This window comes from Schistocerca cancellata, chromosome 1, assembly GCF_023864275.1.
Source record: "Schistocerca cancellata isolate TAMUIC-IGC-003103 chromosome 1, iqSchCanc2.1, whole genome shotgun sequence".
NCBI lineage: Eukaryota > Metazoa > Arthropoda > Insecta > Orthoptera > Acrididae > Schistocerca > Schistocerca cancellata.
Genome location: NC_064626.1, coordinates 861,684,380 through 861,708,648, shown reverse-complemented (window position 1 = coordinate 861,708,648; position 24,269 = coordinate 861,684,380). Strand labels below are relative to the sequence as shown.

General features: G+C 40.9%; 1 protein-coding gene across 1 annotated transcript in view; it reads left to right on the top strand.

The window, feature by feature from the left end:
- LOC126108212 (probable cytochrome P450 49a1) overlaps positions 1-22,032 on the top strand; it is a 145,801-nt gene extending 123,769 nt beyond the window's left edge. The window contains exons 10-11 of the mRNA XM_049913478.1: positions 17,486-17,695; positions 21,919-22,032. Of these exons, the coding sequence (XP_049769435.1) occupies positions 17,486-17,695; positions 21,919-22,032 (324 nt within the window). The remainder of the gene's footprint in view (positions 1-17,485; positions 17,696-21,918) is intronic.
- Positions 22,033-24,269: the final 2,237 nt, after the last annotated feature.

Below are 24,269 nucleotides of genomic sequence, written 5' to 3'. Positions count from 1 at the left end.
TGAAACCACTTTGCATTGATAATCGGTAAGATAAGAAGAGTATTTCGAGATATGTACTGAGTTATATAATTTATAAAATTTCTGAAAATATCGCGGAGAGACCGCTGCAAGAGACATTACACTACGACAAAATGAATGCTATTACACATCTATGGAACGATGTTAACGATCTTTTTGTTATCCAGCGTGGCAGATAACAATCGTTCATTGGTGGAACAGTGCGAAATCCACTCTCAAACTGAGAACTCCAGATCTGCGAGAAGATACATCTACAAAGGTTAAAAACGCAGCAAACACCTGAATATTAAAATACATCCAAGTGTGATCTGTCCAATGTTTCTTTATGACAGTCACCACTCCAGCCAAAAGATCTCAATAATACAGGGCTATTACAAATGATTGAAGCGATTTCATTAATTCACTGTAGCTCCATTCATTGACATATGGTCACGACACACTACAGATACGTAGAAAAACTCATAAAGTTTTGTTCGGCTGAAGCCGCACTTCAGGTTTCTGCCGCCAGAGCACTCGAGAGCGCAGTGAGACAAAATGGCGACAGGATCCGAGAAAGCGTATGTTGTGCTTGAAATGCACTCACATCAGTCAGTCATAAAAGTGCAACGACACTTTAGGACGAAGTTCAACAAAGATCCACCAACTGCTAACTCCATTCGGCGATGATATGCGCAGTTTAAAGCTTCTGGATGCCTCCGTAAGGGGAAATCAACGGGTCGGCCTGCAGTGAGCGAAGAAACGGTTGAACGCGTGCGGGCAAGTTTCACGCGTAGCCCGCGGAAGTCGACGAATAAAGCAAGCAGGGAGCTAAACGTACCACAGCCGACGGTTTGGAAAATCTTACGGAAAAGGCTAAAGCAGAAGCCTTACCGTTTACAATTGCTACAAGCCCTGACACCCGATGAAAAAGTCAAACGCTTTGAATTTTCGGCGAGGTTGCAACAGCTCATGGAAGAGGATGCGTTCAGTGCGAAACTTGTTTTCAGTGATGAAGCAACATTTTTTCTTAATGGTGAAGTGAACAGACACAATGTGCGAATCTGGGCGGTAGAGAATCCTCACGCATTCGTGCAGCAAATTCGCAATTCACCAAAAGTTAACGTGCTTTGTGCAATCTCACAGTTTAAAGTTTACGGCCCCTTTTTCTTCTGCGAAAAAAACCTTACAGGACACTTGTATCTGGACATGCTGGAAAATTGGCTCATGCCACAACTGGAGACCGACAGCGTCGACTTCATCTTTCAACAGGATGGTGCTCCATCGCACTTCCATCGTGATGTTCGGCATTTCTTAAACAGGAGATTGGAAAACCGATGGATCGGTCGTGGTGGAGATCGTGATCAGCAATTCATGTCATGGCCTCCACGCTCTCCCGACTTAACCCCATGCGATTTCTTTCTGTGGGGTTATGTGAAAGATTCAGTGTTTAAACCTTCTCCACCAAGAAACGTGCCAGAACTGCGAGCTCGCATCAACGATGCTTTCGAACTCATTGATGGGGACATGCTGCGCCGAGTGTGGGAGGAACTTGATTATCGGCTTGATGTCTGCCGAATCACTAAAGGGGCACATATCGAACATTTGTGAAGGCCTAAAAAAACTTTTTGAGTTTTTGTATGTGTGTGCAAAGCATTGTGAAAATATCTCAAATAATAAAGTTATTGTAGAGCTGTGAAATCGCTTCAATCATTTGTAATAACCCTGTGTAATAGATATACAAGGTGTGTTCCATAAGTAATGTGACCAAATCCATAAAACATCATTTATTGAATATATTCATACAAATAATCAAAAATTTTCAAAGTAGCATCCTCTTCCATTGATACACTTGTGGAGGCGTTGTTTCCATGCCAGGAAGGCACCCTGGAATGCCTTTTCTGGAATGTCCTTTTGAGCTCATGTAACATGTGCCTGGATGCTTTCAATTGTGTCCTAATGTTTTCCTTTCATGACTCCTTTTAACTGAGGAAACAAAAAAAGTCAGCGGAAGCCAGGTCAGGACTGTAGGGAGCTTGGGGAACCAATGTGGTCTTGGCCCTGGCCAGGAAGTCGTTGACAATGAAAGCACTGTGACTCAGCATGTTGTCATGGTGAACTGTTCACGTATCCTTGCTGTCGCTTTGACAGTGGGAGACCCTGCTTTACAGTCTTTTGAGCACTTCCAAGTAGAAAGCTGAGTTCACTGTAGTCCCGGTAGGTATGAATTCGTGGTGGACAATGCCTCTGACGTCAAAGAAGACAATTAGCATGGTTTTGATCCTGGACTTGCTCATGCGTGCCTTCTTGGGACGGGGCAACGATGGGGTGTGCCACTCTGAACTCTGCCTTTTTGTCTCAGCGTCATACGAAAAATCCACGACTCATCACCAGTGATAACTGAGTTTAAAAAATTAGGATCATTTTCACACATTTCCATCATTTCTCGGCATTGAAGCACGCACATGGGACGAGTTTAGCACACACCTTTCTCACGTTTAAATCTTCGGTCACAATGCGGAAAACGGTTGTTTCTGACGTGTTTAGAGTTTGTGCTATCAACTGAAGGCTCAGCAATCTGTCAGAGTTCAAACAATCGCGCACACGCATCACATTTTCGCCGACTCGTGCGGTTGATGGCCGTCCACTGCGAGGTTCGTCGGTGATTTCCTCTCGGCCCTCCATGAACGGCTTGTGCCGTCGGAAAACTTGTGATTTGGACAAGCACTCATTCCCAAAGGCATGCTGAGGTAATGGAAACGTTTCGGCTGCGGACTTCCCAAGTTTAACGCAAAATTTGATAGCGCACCGTTGCTCTACAGAATGATCCATTGTGCTGTGTTACATAAACTCAAAACGGGGTTGACGGAAACGCACGTCCTGACTATCCGGCAGCTCGCAGCCGAGTGAGACAAAGAGCGTTTTGAAGCTAACACCCCCCTCCACTTAGCCCAGCCGGTTACAACATGCTGTGGTGTACCGTTACGTCAGAAAAAATTAGTCGCATTACTTACGGAACAGACTCTGTAGTGGTTCTCACACACATCGCACCTACGAGAAAAGTGGGCAGACAGCCTAAAAATTTATGAGGGAAGTCCCAATGTTTGCTCTTTATTCTGAGCACAAGTATGGCAGGAAGTTTCAACTGAAAGGCTACTATGTCTGAGCAAAACATTCATACTTGTGGAGGCTGCAAAATAAAAATATTCTTGAAACTACGCAAAGAACTAATAACAGCCTAACAAGTTCACAGAGCGATTGAAGGCAATCTGGTACGAAACTGGAGCAAAAGGACAAGTTAGTACGTTGTGGTCCTGGTAGTTCAGCATCACTAGCAAAGAAAAATCGTTAAATAAATTTGTCTCAGAAAAAGCTGTATGAAACAAAAGAAACATATAGAGGTTAAGCTCTATGCAGGTTTTCAGCCGTTTACACCAAGACACATATTGTTTACAAAGTCTAAAAAACTGAGGCAGAAATACGGTCAATTTTTCGAATACTAACAGATCTTCTCGAGTCCATTTGCACAAAGTTGGCGTATTGGACACCTCATTGCCAATGTGATGACGAAACAGTGATGTAAATCACATTGTCTCTCATAACAAATGTTAAACGAGATGCACAGCTAACGTTTTAAACGAATTCTTGAACACTGGTCACCGTCTACCGTTTCTGGACTGACTCACCTCTTGGAGATCCGGTATGGACTGTAATTGATTTTATAACAAGGTCCACACAAAAGGAAGACATAAAAATCGAGAAGGATAGATGGATGACGAATTTAACGATAGATCAGAAACGAACTACACATACATTGATATTTATGCCCATCTATGTAATAATTTCAGCCTGATAGCAGATCTAATTGTAATAACATTTACTGTAAGCTAAGCAACTTAAATCCAGAACACTCTGTAAATGTGTTTGCGCACTCTTTATTGTTTGTATCAAAATGAACAGTTGTTACTTTACTGTATTAGTAGAAGCTCGTAAGCTGTGATGACCAACGGTACGTACACTAGAAGCCGATTAGATGTCTATTGAAATAAACGGTCGTCAGCCTTGTTTCATTTCACGACATAAGTTTGGAAGACCACAGCTTCGGCACTACTGGTCGCCAACCAAACTGCACTCAGAGAAATTCCAAGATGAGACCTTTTCACTGGAAACGTCTCCTATTAGACCTCAGTTTTCTTCTTGTATCTTCTTCACCAATCTCAACAAAGAAAAGAGTCTGAAGGACAATTCAAAGATAAAAAAGAAACGCTTCAATTTACATTCAGCAATACGGTTTACTCTTAAAACTTTCTGGTAGATTAAGAAGCGGGACTCGAGCCCAGAACCTTTACTTTCGCAGGGGATGCTCTTATTGGTTGATCCATGGACTACTAACTAGCTGCCTCCTCCTACTTTTCAAACTCATGACTCACCCCATCACTTCTACCAATATCTCTCAGACACTTCACAGAAGCTAAAGATGTCCTACATACACTCCTCGAAATTGAAATAAGAACACCGTGAATTCATTGTCCCAGGAAGGGGAAACTTTATTGACACATTCCTGGGGTCAGATACATCACATGATCACACTGACAGAACCACAGGCACATAGACACAGGCAACAGAGCATGCACAATGTCGGCACTAGTACAGTGTATATCCACCTTTCGCAGCAATGCAGGCTGCTATTCTCCCATGGAGACGATCGTAGAGATGCTGGATGTAGTCCTGTGGAACGGCTTGCCATGCCATTTCCACCTGGCGCCTCAGTTGGACCAGCGTTCGTGCTGGACGTGCAGACCGCGTGAGACGACGCTTCATCCAGTCCCAAACATGCTCAATGGGGGACAGATCCGGAGATCTTGCTGGCCAGGGTAGTTGACTTACACCTTCTAGAGCACGTTGGGTGGCACGGGATACATGCGGACGTGCATTGTCCTGTTGGAACAGCAAGTTCCCTTGCCGGTCTAGGAATGGTAGAACGATGGGTTCGATGACGGTTTGGATGTACCGTGCACTATTCAGTGTCCCCTCGACGATCACCAGTGGTGTACGGCCAGTGTAGGAGATCGCTCCCCACACCATGATGCCGGGTGTTGGCCCTGTGTGCCTCGGTCGTATGCAGTCCTGATTGTGGCGCTCACCTGCACGGCGCCAAACACGCATACGACCATCATTGGCACCAAGGCAGAAGCGACTCTCATCGCTGAAGACGACACGTCTCCATTCGTCCCTCCATTCACGCCTGTCGCGACACCACTGGAGGCGGGCTGCACGATGTTGGGGCGTGAGCGGAAGATGGCCTAACAGTGTGCGGGACCATAGCCCAGCTTCATGGAGACGGTTGCGAATGGTCCTCGCCGATACCCCAGGAGCAACAGTGTCCCTAATTTGCTGGGAAGTGGCGGTGCGGTCCCCTACGGCACTGCGTAGGATCCTACGGTGTTGGCGTGCATCCGTGCGTCGCTGCGGTCCGGTCCCAGGTCGACGGGCACGTGCACCTTCCGCTGACCACTGGCGACAACATCGATGTACTGTGGAGACCTCACGCCCCACGTGTTGAGCAATTCGGCGGTACGTCCACCCGGCCTCCCGCATGCCCACTATACGCCCTCGCTCAAAGTCCGTCAACTGCACATACGGTTCACGTCCACGCTGTCGCGGCATGCTACCAGTGCTGCGATGGAGCTCCGTATGCCACGGCAAACTGGCTGACACTGACGGCGGCGGTGCACAAATGCTGCGCAGCTAGCGCCATTCGACGGCCAACACCGCGGTTCCTGGTGTGTCCGCTGTGCCGTGAGTGTGATCATTGCTTGTACAGCCCTCTCGCAGTGTCCGGAGCAAGTATGGTGGGTCTGACACACCGGTGTCAATGTGTTCTTTTTTCCATTTCCAGGAGTGTAGCTTGCTAGATTGTAGATTGAATAAAATAACTTTGTGACTGGAAGATTGCAGTGGCATGGGGCAGTCAAGCTAGAGTGCAGCCAGCCACACTAGGCAAGCCTCTGCTTGTGCATACAAAATAGGCTGTGCAACAAGCACGTGGTACCTGTGAAAGAACGTTGACTGGCTGGCGGCTACCCATACTAGACGACTAGCTATAGCGCCTATTACAAAGTTATTTGAATAGATAATTTTGAAACTAGGGCAACCACGGCTAAAATAGTAGTACATGATTGCTTGACATTTCATGCAGTGAACAGTTATTTTAAAGTACCTGTGTTAAAACTATTAAAATGAAACTGAGTAGAATGTCCAATGGTCCACTGTAGCTGTACTTGTTCAAGCGATTTATAAATTCACACAAGCGGTTCCGCAACTTTTGAGTCACATCTTCTGGTGCAAATATCTGTACAAAATAATTTTTAAAATTAGTGTAGTTATCTGAGATATCCTAAAATACTGACTGACTAGACGTAAACATGGAAGAAAATATTAAGCATCAAGCTAGGAAACAAGTGGATCACATACACGCCACAAGAACGGCCATATATATAGCCTACTTAATAAATGCAAACTGTAAGTTCATACCGAAAAAAGTACTTACAAATGCTATGCTATAGGTTACAGAATGCCGCAGTGTAACAATTGTCATGGCTAGGTAAAGATTTCAGCACTCCTCAGTTGATAAAAAACCATCGTCAAATGATAAAAATAGCATCGTCAATGATGAAGGATTAGGACTCAGAACTGCTCCTTCATTTAAAACAGTGAAACAGTAACTCGAACGAAAAGTAGATGGGGACCATCGCCATGTGATGTGGATTAATTGCCAAAAACAAGACTAGCTTGTGTTAAGTTGCGAACTGTACACATTCCGATTAATTTACACTCTTGTCGGACTATCTCAAGCAACGAAATGCTCCTTATAGATGTTATTCAGGGTACTACTGGGCCCTATAGTGACTAAAGAATAAAATGAAGTTAGTGATGAAAACTAGTAAGTTTTATTCTTCAGTTACTACAGGGTCCAGTACTTCCCTGAATAACATCTATGAGGGGCATTTCGTTGCTTGACATAGGCCGAAAATAGTGTATTTTAATCGGAATTTAACACAGGTCAGCCTCGTTTTTGGCAATTGATCAACATCACATGGCGATGGTCCCCATCTACATGTGAGTTACCGTTTCACTTTTTTTTAAATTAAGGATCGGTTCTGATTCCTAATTCTATTCTTTCGTTTTATAATTAATTTTCGTCATTGATGATAGTCTTTCTAGCATTTGACGATGGTTTTTTTTATCAACTGAGGAATGCTGAAATCTTTGCCTAGTGACGCCAGTGGTTACACTGCGGCATCCTGTAACCTGTGACATAGCATTTGTAAGTGCTTTCTTTTGGTACGAACTTACAGGTTGCATTCATTAAGTGTGTATATATATATATATATATATATATGTATGTATGTATGTATGTGTATATATATATATATATATATATATATATATATATATATATATATATATATGGAAATGGAAAAAAGAACACATTGACACCGGTGTGTCAGACCCACCATACTTGCTCCGGACACTGCGAGAGGGCTGTACAAGCAATGATCACACGCACGGCACAGCGGACACACCAGGAACCGCGGTGTTGGCCGTCGAATGGCGCTAGCTGCGCAGCATTTGTGCACCGCCGCCGTCAGTGTCAGCCAGTTTGCCGTGGCATACGGAGCTCCATCGCAGTCTTTAACACTGGTAGCATGCCGCGACAGCGTGGACGTGAACAGTATGCGCAGTTGACGGACTTTGAGCGAGGGCGTATAGTGGGCATGCGGGAGGCCGGGTGGACGTACCGCCGAATTGCTCAACACGTGGGGCGTGAGGTCTCCACAGTACATCGATGTTGTCGCCAGTGGTCGGCGGAAGGTGCACGTGCCCGTCGACCTGGGACCGGACCGCAGCGACGCACGGATGCACGCCAAGACCGTAGGATCCTACGCAGTGCCGTAGGGGACCGCACCGCCACTTCCCAGCAAATTAGGGACACTGTTGCTCCTGGGGTATCGGCGAGGACCATTCGCAACCGCCTCCATGAAGCTGGGCTACGGTCCCGCACACCGTTAGGCCGTCTTCCGCTCACGCTCCAACATCGTGCAGCCCGCCTCCAGTGGTGTCGCGACAGGCGTGAATGGAGGGACGAATGGAGACGTGTCGTCTTCAGCGATGAGAGTCGCTTCTGCCTTGGTGCCAATGATGGTCGTATGCGTGTTTGGCGCCGTGCAGGTGAGCGCCACAATCAGGACTGCATACGACCGAGGCACACAGGGCCAACACCCGGCATCATGGTGTGGGGAGCGATCTCCTACACTGGCCGTACACCACTGGTGATCGTCGAGGGGACACTGAATAGTGCACGGTACATCCAAACCGTCATCGAACCCATCGTTCTACCATTCCTAGACCGGCAAGGGAACTTGCTGTTCCAACAGGACAATGCACGTCCGCATGTATCCCGTGCCACCCAACGTGCTCTAGAAGGTGTAAGTCAACTACCCTGGCCAGCAAGATCTCCCGATCTGTCCCCCATTGAGCATGTTTTGGACTGGATGAAGCGTCGTCTCACGCGGTCTGCACGTCCAGCACGAACGCTGGTCCAACTGAGGCGCCAGGTGGAAATGGCATGGCAAGCTGTTCCACAGGACTACATCCAGCATCTCTACGATCGTCTCCATGGGAGAATAGCAGCCTGCATTGCTGCGAAAGGTGGATATACACTGTACTAGTGCCGACATTGTGCATGCTCTGTTGCCTGTGTCTATGTGCCTGTGGTTCTGTCAGTGTGATCATGTAATGTATCTGACCCCAGGAATGTGTCAATAAAGTTTCCCCTTCCTGGGACAATGAATTCACGGTGTTCTTATTTCAATTTCCAGGAGTATATATATATATATATATATATATATATATATATGTATATATATATATATATATATATGGGGCGTATGTGATCCACACGTTTCCTAGCTTGATGCTTAATATCTTCTCCCATGTATACATATACTCATTCAGTATTTTAGGTATATTTAGATAACTAAAATAATTTTAAAATCTGTTTTGTACTGATGTTTGCACCGGAGATGCAACTCAAACGTTGTTCGGGTTTATAAGTGACCTGAAAAAAAATACAGTTAAGCGGACCATTGGGTATTTCATTCAGTTTCATTTTAATAGTTTTAACACGTGTATTTTACGAAAACGGTTCATTGTATGAAATGTCAAGCAATCATGTATTTGAATCGAAGTATACCACTCACTGCAGTACCCAGCAGTTTAGTACTCAGGAGAGCTTCTTTGGGGTTTGGTAAACAGAAGGAGGTAGTGGCAGGCGTGAAGCTGTGAGGGCAGTACAAGTGAGACGGTAAGAACATTATCCAATATAGCTTAGGTCCAAGACTAGAGTCTCGGTCAGTTAATTTCAAACCAGCATAATCTCAGCTGCAGACTGAGAGATTTATTCTCCAAGTCTGTTTTATTCGACATGCACCTCTTCCAGCTAACTCTTAGCTCCCCGATCTTGCCGAATAAAAGCGCCTGATTGGGATAACTTGCTGTACAATGTTCTCAGAAAGACGCAACCATCATCTGTCATGAAAGCGAAGCTGTCACCGTAAAATCACATGTTCTTGCGCTAAAATGACAGTTTGTCTTCTTAACTCAAGACTGCCGATAACACTCTGCTTTCCGGCCACAGCCGGCCGAGGTGGCAGAGCGGTTCTAGGCCCTTCAGTCTGGAACCGCGCCACCGCTACGTTCGCAGGTTCGAGTCCTGGAGTTCTGCCTCGGGCATGGATGTATGTGATGTCCTTAGGTTAGTTAGGTTTAAGTAGTAGGGGACTGATGACCTCAACTGTTAAGTCCCATAGTGCTCAGAGCCATTTGAACCATTTTTCTGGCCCCAACGGACCCACTTCCTTCTCTTCAAGTCGGTCCATGAACTCCCTGGGTTACTGAGTTCAGAGCAATTGTCGGAATTTGTTAACCATTTGCCGTCTTTTACCGTTCAGAAAAATCATTGGCAGCTTTATCGCCCACAGGAATTATTATCGAGTCGACCCTTTCTTCAGCTAATAACAACCCTCTGTACAATGCTGTCGCCTAGCAGGATCACTCATAATGCAATTTTACGAGCTAATGACCAGGACTTCACGTGACGTCACAGGAAATTCTCTGAATAAGTGTCACCGCAAGGTTAGTCTCAAAACTCTAGAAAATATTCACTATACGTTGAAGTTTTCCTGAGTGCCACATTGTTATCCAATTTGGGGAAGTTTGAAGGTGGTTCACCAGTCTGATATACAGGGTGACAGTTATTGAAATGAAATAAAATCGTCATAAAGTCTGAACGGTTTGCATTAGGTCGTTCAAACTGCACGGTTGGCCGCGGGACATGATGGGAATTAGTACGTGCTGTATGGTTTGGTTTAGTGACGAAGCCCACTTTCATTTGGATGGGTTCGTCATTAAGAAAAATTGTTGTACTTGGGGAACTGAGAATCCGCATTTCGCGGTCGAGAATCCTCTTCACCCTCGATGGGTGACTGTGTGCTGTACAATGCCCAGTCACGGCGCGTGAAGGTTTTGGAAGATGATTTCATCCCCATCATCTAAAGTGACCCTGATTTCGACAATATGTGGTTCAGGCAAGACGGAACTCGACCCCATCGAAGCAGGAGAGTGATTTCCTGAACGAGCACTTTAGGGACCATATTCTGGCTCTGGGATACCCAGAGGCCATTAGCACGGGCCACGATTGGCCGCCATATTCTCCGCATCTGAACACATGCGATTCCTTTTTGTGAGGCTATGGTAAAGGCAAGGCGTACAGCAATAACGCCAAAACCACTGCTGAGCTAAAAGCAGCCATTCAGGAGGTTATCGACAGCATCGACGTTCCGACACTTCAGCAGGTCACGCAGAATTTCACTATTCGTCTGCGCCATATCATCGTCAATGGTGGCGGGCATATCGAACATGTCACAACCTAAATCCGAATATCTGTAGTGACGTTTACATGTTGAATAAAGTGTGTACACGCCATAGTTCGTAAATTATTAAGGTTTTTTTCATATAGTTCAATAATTATCACCCTGTATCTCGCATACCAGATGGAAGAGCTCTCCCAAGGAACTCAACAATTGAAATTTTGTGTATTACAGGTGCCTATTTTCACTCAGTTTTTGCATTGTTAGATTCTTTTTGCTGTGTCACATCCACTTCCTCTTATCTTTTCACAATAATTTCATCAATTTTCTTTTCTTTGTGTCTTTTACAATCTGTTCCTTCCACATTTCAGCTTTTCCTTCTTTGCTTAGTACTGGCTTGCAACCTGACATTTTGACATTCAAACAGCTTCTTCTCTTTACTGCAAACATCTCTTTAATTTTCCTGTAGGTGGCATAAATCTTTCCCAAACTCATGCATACTTGAACATCTTCGAGTTTCTCCTTTAGCCATTCCCACTTTACCAGATGTTTCATTTTTCAGATGTTTGTATTTCCTTTTGCCTGCTTCATTTGCTGCTTTTTTTCAATTTTATTTTTTCATTATATACATTTAATATCCTGTATGTTACCCAATACTTGCTGCTGCGCCTTGTCTTTCTGCCTAGTTGTTCCACTGCTCTCTTACTGTTCCATGTCTCAGAGCTACTCGCTCACCTTTTATTGTATTTTTTCAGTCAATCGTTGTCTAATGCTCCGTTTGAAACTCGCAACAACCTCTCGTTTATCAGCTTATCCGGAACCCATGTTCTTAATTTCATAGCTTCCAGTAACTGCTTCATCTTTAGTCAGCATTTTATAACTAATAAATTATAGTTAGTGTGCGTAAGTGTTCCTGGAAATGCTTTGCAGTGTAAACTCTGGTTTCTAAATCTCTGTCTCAACAGAATGTACTCTAAAAGAGAAATTAAAAGTGTATGATGATGGTTGTGAGGGTTGTTCCATGTTCCTAGTAAACTTAGACTCCTTGTACATGAGCGACTTTCTTGTCTCGATCGACTATTCATGGCAAACGAGTCTACTGCAGCGCCCCTGACACTTTATTTCTATACTGAGACACCCTTGTGACGATTGGTCCTTTTGTTTAGATGATGGCACGAAACTGGCGACCATTCTGCGTGCTGTCTACAGTGAAAGTGAGGTTATGGGGAACCCTCCTTATTTCAAAATGTCGGAATATAATCTAGTAACATCATTAAAGAACTAACATTGACAGTATAGTTTAATAATAACCAAAGCCAAATTCATAGTGACTGTTCTTTACAAAGGTGTGTGGTAAATTTTTCACACAGTAGAAAAGTGGAAGATTAAGAAAAATGTGGTCCAAAAATTACATAACGCCATTTATCTGCTTGAGAAAATAGACCTAAATAATACAAACACATCAAACAATATTTAGAAAACAGAAGACAGTGCTTTTTTACTTTATATTTTGCATCTTGTTTTCTTTGTAAATACCAAATAACATCAGAAACTACTTTTCTGCTTCAGTAGTGCTAACTTTTTCACCGCTAAAAAATTCAATTTTTTTATTTATTTACCTTCTTGTCTATGTGTACTGTGGGTTTCGGCTTTGTCCAAGTGTTGCAAAATCTAAAAAACTTCTGGTTTCCGATATTTAATCTTTCTTATAGGAAAAATTCATAGAAAAATATCAAATCCTCTTTTAACCTCCAGAATGTATAACAAAAGCAAACTAAATAATGAAATGTAGATTGAGAAGGCACAAAATCCATTACTGTAATGTGAGTGAACATGGCGAGAAACAGTTATAATTTCCAGTGTTAGCAGACATCACTACTGCCCCTTGTTGCTGTGCATATGTGGTGCTCAGCATACTTGGGATTTTATATACTTGGCGCATTCAGTTGATCATTGAAGTCACCGACCCACTAGCTATGTGATTGACAGCTGATGTACCACAGGCATGTGACATGCACCTACTATGAGTATTCCATTTTAACCAAACCAAGCTGCAGCTGTAGACTGCTATGTTGAGTGTGGTGGTACAGTTACAGTATAGGAAGTGTAGCAGCAGGCAACTAATCTGTTACAGTTCACAGTAATTACACAGTTTCACAATAATAATTTTACGGTATCTGACTGTGATTTTAGTCACTAGTAAAAATCACAATCAGCGAGTAGCAACCAAAAGTAGTTTTCAGCATTCAATGTCTGAAGTTCATACATCTTTCTGAAAGCTTTGTGTCATGCTATCGAGTCTACTTGCTATTTCACTCGCAACTAGAAGTCACAAGTAGCAACTAAAAGTAGCATTTAACATTCAATACTGTTTGCCACATGTCGACCAACGTTAGGACTTCGTTCTAATAACCTTGTGTCTCATGCTATGGATGTATAAGCTACCTCCAGTCGAAGTGAACCAAGAACCTAATTTGCTCTGAGAAAAATTTTGCACTTGGTGGTTTACCTGGCAGCAGCACTGATATGTTTGAGTAAAGTGTGATATTGATCACCAACCCCCTCCCCCCCCCCAAATCTTGGTTTATATTTGTGTCAGTACACTTAATGTACTTTTCATGGTGAAAATTAAATCTGCAAGGTAAATTCAGGAAAAGTGTATTAGATAGTGGACAGGACCCTGACAGGTTTTTGGTGCGTTTTATACGCATACTCTTTGGTTGTAATTAAACTTCCCCTATTTAACACGTTTTAACACAGAAACTAATTATGTATGAAAACCAAACTTGGTAGTATTAAGAGCAAGGACATCAGTAAGAGGAATAATGCAGAATAAGGTCAACTGAAACACCTGTCCAGTTGCAGTGCACTTGTTGAAGTGCCAACATGAGCTTGGACAAAAGAGGTAGGGTATTATTGGTGAAGCTCTATTATCAAGACAGCAGTAATGCTGCAACTGCCCTTCGAGAATATCACTGACTGAAAGTATTATGGAAGGGTCCTCTTTCTCCATCTGCTGTGTGGAGCATGATGATGAAGTTCGAATCAATTCGAGAACTGGAGACGCTCCAGGAAGAGGCTGACGACCGGTTGCACCACATTGCAATTGATGAAATCGCTGTTGCTGTGGAAGACAACGCTGCCCGCAATTCACGATCGTCAGGCAGTGCGAGCGCTGTGTCATGACAGTTGAACAGTTGAACGTCCATTGTGCAGGAGGTGTTTCAGACCATTCTCAAATAGTATCTGTACAAGACACATACCGTACAGCAGCTTGCACCACAGGATGCACAACGATGTGTTGACTTTGCTCTCCATTTTCTCACAAGGATTGAAGTTGACATGGGCTGATGCTGGACCATCCTATGGACATCCAAAGCTCATTTTTTCTTTGACAGGTGAGGTGAACACACAGAATTGCTGAGTGGGGCGATCTTCATTTCAAGTCACTGTGCATGAAGTTCCTCTGTATGTTGAACTTATCACCACATGGTGTTGCTTCATGGCTACATTCATCATTGGCCCATTCTCTTTTGAACAGGTTGGCGCTAAAGGTGTAGTGAGACTGGCCAGCATTGCTGTGATATGCTTCGCCAGCATGTCATACCCGTTCTACAGCATGGTCACCTGATCTCACTCCCTGTGATTTCTGGTTGTGGGGTACCTGAAGGACAGGGTTTACTAGGGGAACATTCATGCATGAGCTGATCTGAAGCACAGCATATCAAATGAGGTAGCCAGCATACATTCAGACATGCTTGTTCTGCTGTGCAGAATGCAATTCTGCACTTTCACACTCTTCTGGATACTGATGAGCGCCATATTGAGTCTCTTTTGTAGCAGTAATGGTATCGGTGTGTAATGGTATGAAGTCTCCAGTTCTCGAATTGATTCGAACTTCGTCATCATGCTCCACACAGCAGATGGAGAAAGAGGACCCTTCCATAATACTTTCAGCCAGTGATATTGTCGAAGGGAAGTTGCAGCATTACTGCTGTTTTGATAATAGAGCTTCACCAATAATACCCTACTTCTTTTGTCCAAGCTCATGTTGGCACTTCAACAAGTGTACTACAACTGGTCAGGTGTATGAGAATATGAATCATGATGACTGATCATGGCACCTGATGGCCATAGTTGGAACTGAAGGGTGATGCTGTGACACATGGAAATCATGCACCCCATACTCTGGACATTACTGCTACCAAGTCTGATACTTGTGCAGTAATTAGTATCTGTGTTATAATGTGTTAAATATGGAAAGTTTAACTATAGCCACCTGGTATATTCCACGTAAACGACGAAAATTGAAATGCGGGGCAGGGACAGGGCGACTATATAGCTTTTAACAAATGCATATACTTGAATGCATTCACAAAATGAATATTCAACTCTACAGTTCACAGGTTAAGTTTTCTGTGTATCTTCAAGTATTTCACTTAAAACAATTCCGATGTGAACTTTTAATTTGGAGATCCATACTTTCCACTCTCTTCACATGTGTATCATCAACCTTAAAACACATAGCCAAGATTTTATCAGTAATTACATGGCATAAAATGTAGGGTTAAGATGCAGCTTTAACTAGAGGAGAATGTAATTTTCATTGTTCTCTCACAGCGTATTTCACATTTGTCCATAAATTTTTTCAGGGTAGGTGACCAGTTGATCAATAAATAAAATTCCTCCAACACAGTGAGGAAGGCCATTTGCAACACTGGCCGAAAACATTGGGGAAATTTTACTTATTGACAATGCAGTCACCTACCATGAAGAATTTTATGGACAGTTACAGGGAAACGGAGGCCTACAATCATATTTCACTTTCACTTAGCATCCCTATCAAAACTGCATAATGACTTCAATGACACATCGTTGAAATACTCAGTCTGCACACTTCACAGGTAAGAACGTATCACTTCCATTCATTAGGCAGTTCACCTAGCCATAAATACCAGTTAGCAGATATGCTTACTGGCGACTGTTAGTTGCTACTTGTGTCTAACCACAGAGCAAAACCTGTTGTGATAAATTGCTGAAATCGGATTCTAATGTTGTAGAGATGTATAAGGCGTGAATTGGCAAACTGCGATTTAAACTGTGATAAGACGCAATCGAAAATTACAGTTACTGAAAAGCAGCATCAAGAGAAATCACAGATATCAGGAAGTCACAATTTATCTGATATATATAGCCATTTTCACACAAGTAACTAATGTGACACCATAGCTTGTGGCTTTCTGTATTGGCACCATGAGCTACCGTTCACACAGGATGCCACAAATTGTACATGGTTGCATAGATTTCAGTATGGCAACAACTAAAATCATATCAGTGGATAATAATGTTTTAGTGGAGATTACGACAGTACAGCTGTGACAAGAATTAATATGAGGAAGATGAAATCCAGTGCTGGATCTGAAAACAGATTTCGCTCAGGGGCCACAAACATATCAATAAAAGAAATAAAACTCGCAGACGAAAATACTGTCTGCGATGGCAAATTGATCAAGAGCTGGCATATAAATATCATCTGCAGACAGCTACTCTTCCAATATTTTAGTATCTTATTGTATTCGCTCATGTAGGCATTTCGAATAACTAATTTTTAATTTAATAGCTGCCTAGAGAAAATTAAACATAGGCTGTTGTTCCTGAAGTTCCAGAAGCTGAGAAAGTGTATCTGCCAAAATGAAAACACACTGAAATCGAATGGAATACAGCAGCAGTTACTCCATGATAACTTTGACAGAATGTTCCATGTTTTGAAATAAATCCACCAGTGAGCATTGGTGGAAGAAAAGTGGTGTAACACTGTACAACCAAGTTGAACTTTTCGTGGCATGACGAATGTTCATGATTTAAATAATGAAAACTGCACCAGTTACCTATTTTTTGGTGCTTAGCAAAACACTTTTCGACAATTTATTCTCATTTTGAAGCCCATTTGTGCATTTCTTTACATCAGTATTTTTGATGGTGTTTGTATGTGTGATTTACGGTCTCTCCTGCGTCTTTTTGAGACTATAAGATATTGTGCCTTCCCCATTATACAGAATATCACACAGACGCAAATCATCACATATACTGTGCATTTACAAAACATGCTACAAAGATATACAGTACAGGTGATGATCTGCTTACGTGTGATATTCTGTATAACAGAGGAGGCACAATACCTTATAACCTCAAAAAGAAGCAGGAGAGATCGAAAATCACACATGCAAACATCACCAAAAGTATTCATGTAAAGAAATACATAAATGCACTTGAAAAAAGAATAAATTCTAGAAAAGTGTTGTGCTAACCATCGAAAAATAAGTAATTGATGCAGTTTTCATTATTTAAAGCATGAATGACACAGCTGTAGGCTTTCCCGAAACATCAGATATGATGAATGAAAATAAATGAAAAAAGTTGCATGTCTTTAGTTGCGCCACAGAAAACTGGAAGTTCACCCACGCAACTGTAGTATGCCATTAGCTGTGGCGACACTTTTGTTGCATGTGTGAACCAGGCTTAACGCAGTGTCCTGTGCAGCATGTGCTGTGTGCCAGCAGACACATGTGATCTTCCCACACCTGTGCCTGAGCCGCTCGGAGCGCTACTTCCCACAGCCGGCCGTCTTCCTACCAGAGCGCTGGACGGCAGCGTGGCCAGGAGGCCGGCTGCCAGACCACCAGCATGCCTCGCTGCCCTTCGGCCACGGGCGCCGCATGTGTGTCGGCAGACGATTTGCTGAGGCCGAGCTGCAGATACTCATCGCCAAGGTAAGCTTGCAGTGCCTGCACCTCCAGCAGTCCAGAGCACGAAAATGCCACAAACTGACATTTAATACTTTTTCATCACTATCTGGCCTTTTTGTTGTAAGATCGATTCACACTGTGTGTAAAGCCCCTTCTAGAAGAGCAACTTGCTTGTCTCAAACGGCTAATCACGGTCAGTAAGTCCATTGGAGCGCCACTGGCCTTTTATTCCTCTTCTGAGTCTCGCCTGTCATGAGTGGTCATTTTCTTTTACATATACGCTGCAAAATTGGTAGCCTACTTTTTGCAGATGGTACTAGTGTCATAATAAATCACATTACAGAAAACAATAGTACAGTTAGTAAATGATATTTTCCAAAGAACTATTAAGTGCTTCTCTGAGTATTTAATCCCCCTAAATTTTGATAAAATGCACTACATTCATTTCTGTGCAACAAATAGAACCAATACCAACAACTAATGCAGAACATAAGCAGGAATCAGTCAGTAGGGTAGAATGCTCCAAATTTTGTTATGTTCATATTGACGAGAACTTTCGGCTGATTTACAAGCAAGCACATGACACATACGCATAATGAGTAGTCGATTTTGCAAGAGAGTCGATCTTGAAAATCTGGTTAAAGTTTACTGACATGTCTTAAGGTGTTCATTGGTAGTCGTCTTCTTCTTTCAAAATTCAGTTGTTTTTTTGCTAGAAATTTAAATTGAGTTACAAATAACTTATCAGACACCATTAATGTAGATTTTCAAGTTTATTGACACATATTTTCACTGTCTGTTTTGACAGTGATGGACTTTTATATTGTAAAACTTCACTTTTGCGATAATGTCAAGCAGCTGACGTTCGTGGAGTCATACCACCTGCTCTGTTCACCGCCGCTGCCTACCATCATGGTATAAATTGTCTGACGGTGGTCGCATTCTTTCGGAAAACAGTAATCATTGTAAATAAATATTTTATTGTGGTCATGTTCTCAAAAACTATTGCAACAATGTTGTTCAGTAAATTCACATAGACTACAATGAATCTAAATTATACAAACATGTTGTAATAGCGCACTGTTCCAATACAATAAATCGTATCTTGACACAGAAAGTAACATAGTGTTTGTGCTCTTTGAATGCTAGAGATGGACTGACTTCAAACATTTAGTTATGCATAATGGTGACTGAATGGAACTTCACATGATGAGTACTTGGTCCCAATCAAGTAGCACTCAAAATCTAATGAACTTGTCATCTACAAAATGTTTCACCATCGTCTACTTCCTTACATGGTTCTGAAAAAGCGTTTCTATGGTTCCTACCTCCTCTGTCATACGCTAATTTCTTGTTGAAATAATAAAATTTAGGACTAGAAAACAATACCATTTGCACAGTAAACAATCAAAGATATTAACAAATACAACTCAGATCAGTAGTTTTTATGGCTCTGCAACCTTAGTCGATACAGAAATGTACAAGTAGTAAGACTACATTGTATAAAGTACTAGTCTCCTTTCAGGAATTGAGGCATAATAGCTTACTAGTTATGAGAATGACTTAACAGGAAATTCAGGGAGTCATAATTCTCCTAAGGACCAAACGCTGAGCAGGACAATCTACAAAATGTACAATCCAAAATTGTTCACTTTATGAATGACCCTACATGTAGAGTTAGTGAGGGTAGTCAAAATTTAAGCATAATAACATTATTGACCACTAAAGATTGACCATAATCGATTAATGACAGTAATAACAGTGCTGTGTGATTAACCAAACTAAAAACAGATGTATGGAAAAAAACCCTAAGTATCCTTACATTAAATCAAAATTTACCTACAAAATCACTGGAGGGACTAGTTGGGACATTTTATGAAGTAATGGACTACAGAGAAAATCATGAGAAGTGATTAGATGTGTGAGACATCCAGTTTTAAGAAAGCAAAAAACTGTCTCATGTACCAAAATTAATAGTGGCCAGACTTGACCAAATGCTCCTAAACTACCTAAGCTGCTAAAGTACTCATAAACTCAGAAACAATTTTCTATTGTGAACTAGAAACTGATGTGTTTCTCAAAGAATGGTGTTACAATAACTGCAACCAGGGGCAGATAGAAAGATGAGAGGTTTATAATCTCCTATTGATGATATGATAATTACAGAGTACAATCTTGGTTAGGCAAAGCAAATATGATATGTCTTTTGCAAAGGACCTGTCCATGAATTTATCTTGAGCTATTCAGGCAAATGATGTTAAAGTAAAATCTGAATAGTTGTTTGAACCAGTGTCCTACTGAACACAGGTCCTGTGTTTTAACACTGCACTACCTCACTCAGTGTCAGAGACATCTCTGTGGTTTATTTGATATTGGGTGATGTTTTCCTGGAAAGCTCTATTTGCGATTTTCATGAAACTGAAACTGAAATTAGTTTTTGAAAAAAGACATCACAAAATTTGATTTTTAACATTAAGTCACTTGCTGACTACATTTTTAAGAATCAGTATGTTGTAGTACTAATTTCTAACTTATATTTTTAAAGCAAGGGAGACTTTTTTAATATTTGCAAGTCAACTTTGCCTAACAGAAAACATTATTTTTTTAACTTACAACATGAGGAGGGAATCTCAAACTGTGGCTAGAAAGTTATAAATCGTGTAAAAAGCTATGAAAACATTTATTCATGCAAAAAATATGTAGAATTTTGATAAAACAAAATTTAGTAATCATTTCATGGTCAAATAGTCCCAGAAATACCTGGATCCAAAAATAGTTACAAAAAAATATGTTAACACATTTAATATTTCAATGCATTTAATATGACTTGTCACTCCTTAGTTTCAGGTACAGTGTGGAGCATAATAAATGCAGTTTGTATTTCCAGGCATATGTTGTGTATCAATTTGGTTACAAGCGTATTCAATGGCACAAAGTATAATTACATTTACACTTACATGTAATTATTTCTTTTATATGTTCTCATACTGTACTTAAAGGTTGTAAACAGTTCTGGAGATTTCTAGTTTAAAATATGCTTTATTAATTGTTGCCAGTGTGGTTCAGAGATAATTATAGAGCTTTGCTTCAATATTTGTACAACACAGTATTTCGTTGAATTTCAGAACAAAAAAGGATTCTAGTTTAAAAAAAACTCCTGACTGGTAAAGTGCCACACTGTAGACCCTAAAGGTTGTGGGTTCGATTACCTGCACACTCATCGAAGTTTTATGTACCACTTTTCACTTGTTTCACTTCTGGAAATGTTCGTTAGTGCAAGAACTGACGAGCTGCTCAGTGGTTTGGAGTCCACATTAAACTGCAGATCCACCAGCAGGGGGGGGGGGAGGAGGAGGCTGCATAAGCAAGGCAACAGTGTACCACCTCCAGTAGAAGCAAGCCTAGTAAAACAGTGGGGTTTCCAAATTAATTTTCGTGTTGATGACATCTTATCTTACTTGCTACTGATGTAGACATTGTTCCACTTCCTGGATCAAAAACTTTATTGCTGCATTCTATAATTTCATTAATAACTTTTGAATGGTCCATTGTGCAACACTCACATCTAAAGTTCACTCATTCCCTTGCCTGATTAAAATGTACAATCTTTCTGTGCATTAATTATAATGGTATTGATTATCTCATAAATTACACAGTACACAGAAGAGTATCAACTCTAAAAAGTTATATTATTGACACTTTGTAAGTTTCTATTTTATGTATTCAAGTAGGTAAATTGGAAGATATTATGCTTGTAACAGATTCCTTGTAACTTAATCAACCACAAAAAACTCTTCATAGTGTCTAAGACATTTAGACACATTGAATAAAACCAATTATAAAGTTGAATGTTGTGTAGTCCTTTGCCTTCAATGATTAATTCATGTCACTAATCATATATAGAACATTCTATTTTCGATAACAATATTTACTGAACAACCTTCAACCTTACATGTTCCAAACAAAGTTGTATTGAACAAAACGTAATAGAATTTCTTACAGCTGCTTTTCGTCTTAGATGCCATATAAAATTACGAATATGTAGTTAAAACAACAATAATATATCTGTAAAGTTTTAAATATTCTGTTGTTGTCCTGGTCAGGGTCTATTTAACATTAATCTATGGAAGTAAATGTGATATTTCTATTAATCAGTTGTAACACTGAGTCATGGTAGTTTATTACCATGACAGCTGAAGTTGCCACTTTCTCACCTAACACCAACATTGTTTTATCCACTGTTCCAGATTGTACGCAGGTACCAGGTTGAATATCATTATGGTGAAATCAAATACAAAGTGCATCCAACATATGTACCTGAGAGCCCACTCAAGTTCAGACTTCTGTCAAGGCCAAACTAGAAACTTCTCTGCTGCAAGGTGTATTTCACATGCAATGGTCACAAACAGCATATGCTAATATTATATCAGTAATACCTGTTTTAGAACTGCTGGTCAATATATCTAAGACCAGTTGAAAAAATGCAATGATCTGACATACTGTGTTGTTGCTAACGTTAATAACAGTGCACAGTGTATATCAAGTCTTGCACTTCTAAAAGGCATCATATGTAAAGAAACTTAAAAGTGATATGTATATATTTCAAAAAGAAATGTTTCAATTTTTATAATTTTGAGATCTTATTGCTTTAAGTATAATCATACATTTTTATATGAAAATATATTAAAAAGAACAGTTTGTCATCTTTTTCAAATTCAAGATGGCAATTCCTGTCTATCTTACATTATTTGTATGTAAGAATAAATGTATTACCATAAAGAAATACAATGATTTTTCTTTGTTCTGAATCTTAGGATTGGTATTCTGTCTGAATGCAAGAAAATGACACAGTATTTTTAATACTATGTGAAGAGATGACTGAAGGGGGAAAATTACCATAACTAATTCAGAGCAAAATATCAGATAATTGAGCCATCTCGTTTCCTTTATTTTTACATATTCGAAACCATTTCATCTTCAATGGTATTTGCGCATACCCTTCAATTATAACTTATGCTTTGGTCATATCCTTAAATAACATTAATGGAAGACAGGCAGACCAAGTCTTATTTCTTGCTCCAATTTCTCCAGCTAAAATGCAGCTTTGTCTTTAATGACCTTGACAAGGACCAGACGTTATATTATAGTCCTCCTCGCTCCATTTTATGTATAGTGAAAAATTCGATAAAACACTACTAATCACTGCAAATACAGTAACATTGGGAAAAGCACAGTTATTCAGATGACCTTTACCCTGACTGCTTGTGTACTTTTAGGGTTACCAAATGATACATCTGAGATGGGTACCTGGAACCCAGATTTATTGTGATTTCCTGTATTATAGTAGTAATTCTGTAATTGAACATCTCAGACAAAATAGAGAGTAAATGTATGTTAATTCTTAACCTTTAATGCTGTCCCTGAAATCTATGCATTCAGCAAGATCATCCTTCCTACATTAATACTAAGAAGCTTCTCCTTGCAGCCCTACAGTCACTTAAAACACAACTCACTTTCTGAAAACAGTTCTCTCACTTAATATTTTCACGATTTCTTGATTTTTATGTAGCACACATTCACAGGTCTGAATTTACTCTTCCAAATAACTCACTGTAGATGATAATTGTAACAAAAAGTCTACACTCGTTTTTCTTAATAAATGCAGCCAAAAAACAAAAATACAGAGAAAGTATCTCACTGAGAAACCCCTCTAGGTCGCTGACCTCGAACAACTGTATGTGGTTTCAATTCAACAAGTATGTGGGACTGTTCAGAGAAGCTTCTTGTTGCACTGGTTCAGTAGACATGTTGCATTTGGAATAAAGAAATGCCTATGGTGGATCACAAATTCTCTATACAATTTGTATTAGACGAATTCCATGTACAGGTTATTATCCAAAAATACTCATAAATCATGTCTGGCGTAAGCATTTGTTCTGCTACAGGCACATGCATTACACAGCTAGAACGTCATATCGTCTTGAGGAAACGTGAGCTGTGAGGAAAAGATAAAAATGGTTATGGAGTATGGTTCCATATCTGCAACCACCATATGACCTGATTAGAAACATCACGAATAAGTGTTCCACAAGTGTTCATAATCGCAGACAGTATAGTGTCTTAGCATCCAAGATTCACCATGTCATACAATCTGTATCAAATCCAAGTCAAAGCATAGGCTCAAAACAACAAGAACCATGACTCAACCGACCATGTCACACGTTCCGAATATAGTTGATAGTCCAGTGAACAGTTTCACTAACCCAGGCGTATGCTATCTCCTGTGATGCATTAATACAATCACTTTAAAACTCCACCAAAACTAGTGGCGTATGTATATTTTAAAATTCATTGCATCAAACTGAAAATATACATGGGATATTCAAAAAAAGTACAGCACATTTGTAGTGAAACAGGGAAACTACAACCATAGTTCTTCCTGCAGCTTTACAGTATGGTTAAATTATGATGGCGTCCTCTTAGGTAAAATACACCAGAGGTTAAATAGTTCCCCCTTCAAAACTCAGTGCAGGGACTACTCAGTAGGACGTCGTATCAGGAGAAACAAAACTGGCGTTCTACGGATCATGGCATGGTA